General features: G+C 46.1%; 1 protein-coding gene across 1 annotated transcript in view; it reads right to left on the bottom strand.

The window, feature by feature from the left end:
* LOC114072431 (sterol regulatory element-binding protein cleavage-activating protein-like) overlaps positions 1-7,983 on the bottom strand; it is a gene marked incomplete at its 3' end in the record, with an annotated part of 20,843 nt that overhangs the window by 5,020 nt on the left and 7,840 nt on the right. The window contains exons 2-3 of the mRNA XM_027910329.1: positions 6,537-6,666; positions 5,527-5,684 (exon numbers count right to left, since the gene is read on the bottom strand). Of these exons, the coding sequence (XP_027766130.1) occupies positions 5,527-5,684; positions 6,537-6,666 (288 nt within the window). The remainder of the gene's footprint in view (positions 1-5,526; positions 5,685-6,536; positions 6,667-7,983) is intronic.

Below are 7,983 nucleotides of genomic sequence, written 5' to 3'. Positions count from 1 at the left end.
TCACTCTCGAGGAGAAAAGACAATGCAGAAAGAATCGCGTCTTGTCGATATCACCTGGAGAGTCTTTCTGCTGTACGTTCTGCAACCGGACTTGTCTATCTCGCATTGGCCTTTTTAGCCATCAGCGTGCTTGTAGCAAGCGTGGGTAGAGCCCCTCTCAAATCTTCGTTCGCGAAGCCTAGCCATGAGTGAGTCCTTCTAAGTACACTTCAGCTACTTGTTATAAACAGAAATGGACCAGCACGGAGGAATTAACAAGCACATCATCTCGATGGGATGCTAAATTAAAAACGATGCTTCAAATGCACAACAACAATCTTACACATTGCTGTAAACTACACTAAAAAAAGAAAAAAATATATGTGCCTCCTTTTTTTAAGCATGAATATTGACATATTTTATATGTTTAAAGGTGTATTTTAAAGTTATGTCAATAACTTTAACATATAAATAATAACTTTAAATAATAACATATAGCTTTAAACATATAAAATATGTTTAAACATAAAAACGTGTTTAAACATATAATGTATATATATGTATAAACACATAAAATAGACCTCCAATTCCCAAGTGAGTCAAGCTGTGGATGCAAAATAACATTTCCACAGTGACACAGCCTGCTCACCATCCCTGACACCCTTATGTGTGGGGCGCAGTACCCTGAGAACAGGATTGAAAGGGAGCTCTCAAACATTCATATTTCATTATGTAATTGTAATTAGATAAATATCATATTTATATTTAATATTTAAAGAACAAACTGTTGATGTTAATGTACGTACTGTACGAGAGCAACAACGATTTGTTTGTGGAGGTGACGCCGTCACAGCCCAAGACTTTTGTCTTGACACTGAACAAAACTGGGATCAATTAATATTTCTCCTGATAAAAATTTAAAAATGGTGCTTTGTGACGGTTTGGACTTGGCTCCCTGCCAAGTGCCCGAAAGTTACGACAGCAGCCCCCTTTCCCCCTCCTTTCTGCCCTTAGGTTAAAGGAAAAGGAACTATAAAAATTAAAGAACCCACAGTCAAGCTGCTTATGTAAAAATATATCTATATTTACGTAAATTACAGTTATGTACAGTTAAGATGCTATTGGCTACTTCCTTGGTTACAAACTGGTCACCAGGAAGGCCTAGACTAAAACCATCACATTCTCTTTATTTCATACTATTTTTACGTAACACTTATATTTTGCGTTCACTTATATTTTGCGTACATATACACATATACATATTCGTATATAGTCCTTGTTCATTCTTTAGAGTACTCATTTTGTTGTAGAAGAATTAGTGTTAGCATTAGGATTAGTTTGGTTTTTATTCTTGGTCTTTAGGTTACAATCACAGTTCTGGTTTTCAGGGTTTGTCTTTTGGTTTGGGCTGGTTTATTACTGGATACTGGCATTAACTGTTCAGGCCTTTTTCATCTGGTGACTGGTTTCTTGCAAAACACAATTTACAGTACATGATTAGTTTTTTTCCAAGGTTAAATTTTTTGGGGTACGCAGTGGATTTTTTCCATTTTTTTTAATTACTCACTAGGTATTTTTGGGCCCTTGAGCGAAAACAATTTCACGAATGGGTTTGTCTTGGTCTGAGGAAGGAGTAATTCAAACAGCCTTTTTTAACATATTTTTTAGATGGATTGCTGGAATTTTGTTTTTATCTACAGTGTGGAGGGATTTTGCTTGGGCAGGACTAGCTCGATTGACAGAGTTTCTAGTGTTAATAAGTCAGGTGGCTTTGGCTAAGTGCTTGTGTCAGTTCTTGAAAGTTCTCTCACTTAGTGTTTTTAGAGTTGTTTTTAACAGTCTGTTATACTTTTTAACTTTCCCAGCAGCGGGTGTATGATATGGAATGTGATATACTTATTCAATATCATGCTCCCGTGTCTAAGTGGCCGCCAGATTATTTTTGAAATGAGTTCTGTTGTTTGATTCAATTTGGTTTGGAGTGTCATGTTTCCACAGGACTTGTTTTTCAAGACTTAGAATGGTATTTTGGGCTGTTGCATGTGGCATTGAATATGTTTCTAACTATTTAGTAGTCGTTCCTACCATGGTAAGCACACAGTGTTTACCTTGGTGGGTTTGTGGCAATGTGATATAATCAATTTGCCATGCTTCTTCGTATTTATACTTGTCTTAGTGTTCACTACATTACAGGGGCTTTAATCTTTTGGCTTGTTTAATGGCAGCACAGGTTTTACAGTCATGAATAATTTGGGAAATAGTATTCATGGTTATATTCACCTTTCGGTTTCGTGTTTATCTATAGGCGGCATTTCGGCCCTGATGGCCTGAAGCATCATGGGCTCATTGAGTTAGGAACAATTTTTTTTTTTTGCTGCCAGTTTAGGTCTACTTGTGACACTTGGACTTGTGCAGCGTGGTTTGTCTGTCTGTTATGAGCATGTTTTTCATTAGTTCCATTTTTGGGCACATGGGTATTTACGTGGCGGATTTTTACATTCAGTTTTTTTGCTCTGGCAGCGACGTTTTGCCATAAATCGGTAGCTCAGATGGGGTTTTTTTTACGTCTTCAATTTATTTTCTTTTATTTGTTTAGTTATTCCCATAGGGTATTGGTCATTATCTACGAATTGGTGTAGAGGTAGAGCTTTGGTCATTTTTTTTTTTTCTGCAATGTCTAGGGCTAATTGGACAGTTTTGAGTTCTGCAAACTGACTTGATTCACTTTTACTTTTAGTGGTTTCTGCCACCTGTCGGGTGGGACTTCACACAGCTGTTTCTTTAATGAAAAATACACTTCTATAAAACTTCTTTTAATTGGGTGCTTGTAGATAATGTCACTGCGGATACAAGTAACCACTCTAATGTTTGTGTCTGTAATTCTGTTAACATCACAAAATGCAATTGGAATTATTACCAATTTTGGGAATCTAATTATATTCTAATTCAGGAGTTACAGCCTACCCCCATGAGTATGAATTTCATGCTGCTAAAAGAGGCTGTTGCAAGATGAGGACTTAAAACAATTGATAAAAGATGCCCAAGAAAATGGACAAAAACCTAATTACTCTCTATCACAAATAGGAGAAATATATTGTGTGACAAAACGAGTGAAAAAGGATGGGGAACACCCTTTCCTGGTCTCCTGCAGTTGCCAGGATCTTCAGTCAAATGCTTCATCCCCTTATTGTATTATTGATATCAACCTTCTTGCTTCTCATCCTGGTAATTGTATTATCTATTAAAATTTGAGTCATTGTGAAACAATCAGCCCATGAGTCACCTGCACAAAATCACATCCAACTGCACAGCTGTCACTGGAATATTGTGAGGTTCCAGTGAGGTGACAGATAAGGCCGCAGAAAAGAAATAAAAGAAATAAAAGAAATAAAAGAAATAAAAGAAATAAAAACCCCTCCTGATGGTTTCCTGGAAAACCCCAGCACCCAGGGAGACATTCCCAGAAACTGCTAAAAGGGTTAAAACCAAGATATGGAGATTTCCTTCTGCCCCTTTTGATGTGACACCACACACTTGGTGTGTCCCTGCAGGGATGCTGTGGGGGCAGGAACTGGGTTAAACCACAAACCCCAGGTCACTCCTGGGTTTACACGGAGAGAGCTCAAAGCTCACCCTGGGCTGAGGAAAACACACCCACAGGGTGGTCCTGCCCAGTCACACTCAACAACCACAGCTCCTCCTGCTCTCCAGTATAAAAGAATATAAAGTAGAAGATAAAAGAATATAAAATAGAAGATAAAAAGAAGCCTGTCTGTAAATCAAGGAAATCAACTTATGCTCAACTTTGATAGGGACAAAAGCAACTGACAACAAGAACTTCATAATGACTTCAGGAATTTACCTAAAAATCTTTCTTGAAGTAGCAGAGCCCATCACCGAAATGGTGACCTTACCCCAGGGTTTGGGTCTAAATACTGAGATGTTTTTCTTCTGGCAATAATAATAATAATAATAAAAATAATAATAAAAATTAAAAAAGTGATAGTGTTGCGTCCATGTTGCATCACTGCTCACCAAGGACAACCCCAAGGGGAGATAATGAGAATACAACGAGAACCAAGGGAGAGATAACGAGGGGACAGCACAGTCCTGGGAGCAAGTTGTTTCTGCCTTGGAACTGGGAACAGATTATCATTCCATAGGATAACGGGGGAGAGGGACTGGGCACGTGGACAGAAGGTCAGGCCATGGCTGTGGGGGCTGGCAAGGCAGAGGAAAAACAACTGAATCTGTATTTAACAGTAAAAATGGCATTGCTAAAAAATGACCCTGGGAGCAGCAGCTGGGGAAGGGCAGGGTCAAAGCAGGGAACATCACGAGGCAGAGGAGCCAGGTGGAATGTCAGGAACGAAGCAATGGAGGCTGAGCAGTGAATCCTCCCTGACTGCGAGAGCTGCAGGACAAAGAATGAAGGAAACTCCTGGCTGGAAAGCTTTGGGATGATCTCAGCACCTTCATCCTCACTGAGCACCAAAGGACACTCTGGGAAGCCTCTCTGGCCTTTGAGAGCAAACCCAGGCAGGAGCTTGGCCAGGAACTCCACAAAACCTGGAATTCTCAGACAAAAAAGTGGAACTCAACGGAAAATTTACTAAAGAAAAACCACCAGGGTAATTTATGGTGTATAAAAGGCACTCTTGCCTTGCCAGGGCTGGGGGAGGCAGGGCAGGTCTCATCCCCTCGGGCCCCGAAGCTGTGGATGCAGCACCACAGAGAAAACGCTTTAATTCACAGCAAAGACATAAAACTGGTGCAGGAAGTGTCCAAGGCCAGGCTGGATGGGGGTTGGAACAGCCTGGGATGGTGGGAGGTGGGTGGGACTGGGTGGGCTCTGAGGTCCCTTCCAACCTGAACCATTCCAGCAGTCTGTGATTATTACGTATTTTTATTAACAAGCCGGGATAAGACCCAGGGACGTCTGCCAGTGCCACACCAACAGTGCCAAGGGGAGGGCCCAGGATGGCACATGGAATGCTGAGCGTCTCCAGCGAGCCAGGAGTTTTATGTTTGGCTTAACAGACACAGGTTCAGAGTGGGGAGTGTGAGTTCTCCCTGGAATTATCTGGAAGCAGGGGAAAATCACTGCTGTATAAAGACTGCGGCAGGATAAAACCAAGCTGGTATAAACCAGTCCTAAAAACAGCTGAAGTGAGAGCCAGGAGAAGGCTCCTGCCCACGTGGAATTCCAAGGAGCGTGGCAAGGACAGAGGAACTCACTGTGGTTCAGACCTGGTGTGGCTGAGAAGGAATTCTGTGACAATGAACCTGCTCTAACAGGGATCACCCTGGAGGCCCCTTCCAGACTCTGACCAGAGGATTCCTGAGGATTATCAGTGACTTATCTGGCGGACAGGGAAGTTCTCCAGCACAAATGGGAACTGTGCTGTGTGAGGATGGATCCCATACCCCTTGTCAGCACTGCTCCCTCATTTTCCTTTTGAGTGTCACCCAGTCAGAGCTCACCCTCGGACCCCGAGGCAGCGATTCACAGCCAGGTGTGCCCAGCAGCGGGTCCCTGTGCCTCACCTGTCCCTCAGGGCGTGGTTCCTGACCTCCTCCACGAGCTGGAAGACGCGGGCCAGCGGGGAGCGGAACACATCCACGGCCAAGAAGTTCTTCTGCCACGGGGACACGGTGGCCTTCACGAAGATCTGCTGGATGTAGGCCACGGGAGCACCCACGTACTGTGGGGGGACAGGGGCACAGTGAGGCTCTGGGCACAGGGAAGCTCCCAGCAGGGTCAGGCACAGCCTGGCACCTCTTGGGAACGGCAGCACCGGGCTGTTTGCCTTTCCCTCAGCAGAGGGGGAACACGACAGGACTAACGAGCAGAAACAGAAAGGGTGTCACTCCAAGAGGCAAAATGCCACTGATCACTTTGGCAGCTGCCAGGGGCACCCCTGTGGGAGGCAGGGGCTGCCATTCCTGCTGGCTTTGGTCCTGGAAGGGAAGGCAGAAGCAGGGACTCACTGCCTCTCGCAGACACCTCATGGTGCTGCAGACCCCCCCAGTCTGTGCTGGCAGGTGGGATTAGATGATCTTGGAGGCCTTTTCCAACCTACACGGCTCTGTGATTCCGTGTGAATCTGCTCTGCGCTCAAGTGACGTCCCTCAGAGTGGCAGAGAACCCGGGCAGCGCCGGGGGCAGCAGGGGCAGCAGGGGCAGGAACCCCCCCAGACTCACTGCCCGCCCCAGGCTGCTCCCAGCCTGCCAGCCTGGCCTCGGCCACCTCCAGGGACGGGGCAGAGCAGCCTCCTGGGCACAGCTCTGCTCCAGGAGGGCACAGTAGCACGGCAGGGATACCCAGTCCTGCTCCAGGAAGGCACAGCAGCACAGAAGGAAGGCACAGTAGCACAGCAGATCCATGCCCATCCCACAGCAGATCCATGCCCATCCCACAGCAGGAGGGCCCAGCAGATCCATGCCCATCCCACAGCAGTAGGGCCCAGCAGATCCATGCCCATCCCGCAGCAGGAGGGCCCAGCAGATCCATGCCCATCCCACAGCAGATCCATGCCCATCCCACAGCACTCACCCAGTCGGGTCTCTCGGCAGGCTCCCCGGCTGGCACGGCGCTGCCCGGTGCAGGGGGGGTGTAATCCTTGACGGGCGTGCTGAACTCCACCGGGCCCGTCCCCGGCAGCGGCAGCTTCAGCAGGGGGGAGCTGCGGACAGAGCGGGACACGCTGCGGCTGCGGCCTCGGCACGGCTTTTGAGACACGAGAGCTCAAAACACGAGCCGGCCCGGCCAGCGCGAGGTGAACTGTGCAGGACAGGCCACGCAGCCAGAGGGCTTTGGCTTTCCTGGGAACTCAGCAGTGTCTTTCTCCCTTGGAAAGGGATAACTAGAACGTGAATTCCTCCATCACCTCAGAGTTAGTTCTGCTAAAAACACCGAGCACAGCCACGGCTCAGTTATTGCAAATCCTGCACACACCCAGGACATGCAGCGCTTCCCAGGGGCTGCCTCCCTGCCCCAAACCCTTTATAATCCTCTCATTTTCCTCATTTAGATTGAAACCATTTCCAGAACTTCTCACTGACTTCATTTGTCCTCAGTGCACTTTTAAGGGCAGCAATGAGACACCAAAACAGCTTCGAAATACTGAACTTCTTGTTCCTTTGCCCCCCCAGCCTTCGGTTGAACGTAGCAGCTGTCCCACAGCGAAGGCTTTAAACTACTCAGAAGTTGAGAAACTGGTGATTCAGAGAATTTAGAAGCGGCTTGGTAACTCCAGAGACTCTCAAAAGTGGTTAAAAGCAAATCAGGACTGAAGTGGTGGGACAAGTAAAGCTGCCGACACAGAGATCCCTCGATGAGCTGGGACTGTCAGCCCTGAAATGAACTGCAGAACAACCTGGGTCTTTTCATGGCCTTACGATTCCTGATATATTTTCCTGTTTATAGGTGAATTTTCTGGCAATATTTCCAGAACAAATATAAAGGCTTTGGAATTGTTTTCATGCAATGTTCTGCCCACTTCATTAGGGCTCAGTTTGGATCATCAAAGGCCAGGGAGGAACAAGCAACGAGGCCTCAGAGTGAACAACAAACAGCCAAAAAAAGAACAATGAAATCAGAAGCAAAGCTTGTCAGATTTGCTCTTTATTAGTCTGACAGAAACACAACATCTACTGATTATCATTTCCTTGTGGAATGGGAGGGAGGAGAAAAAGGAATAATAAAATACAAAAATCAAATCCAGGGATAAACAAAGCACAGAGACTGACCAGACTGAGGGGGAATGATTGTTTCCCTGAATGATTTCAGTGCTGGTGAGTGTGTCCCAAGGAAACACTCGAGATTCACACCCCGTGTTTCTGCAGAGGGGGATCCCCCGAGTCACCTGCGGGTTTGGAGGGGTCACAACAAACACCTCCCGTGGAACTGGAGTCGTTTAAAATCAGAGAGACTGAGCACCAACAGCCAGAGCCCTGCAGGAACAGTGTGGGGCACACCTGGAGCAGCACAGGCTGGGGAT

This window comes from Empidonax traillii, unplaced genomic scaffold (genome assembly GCF_003031625.1).
Source record: "Empidonax traillii isolate 1590-97213 ecotype Southwest subspecies unplaced genomic scaffold, ASM303162v1 scaffold3201:size31392, whole genome shotgun sequence".
Lineage (NCBI taxonomy): Eukaryota > Metazoa > Chordata > Aves > Passeriformes > Tyrannidae > Empidonax > Empidonax traillii.
The sequence above is the reverse complement of the archived record's forward strand: the minus strand, read 5'-3'. Positions and strand labels throughout refer to the sequence as shown.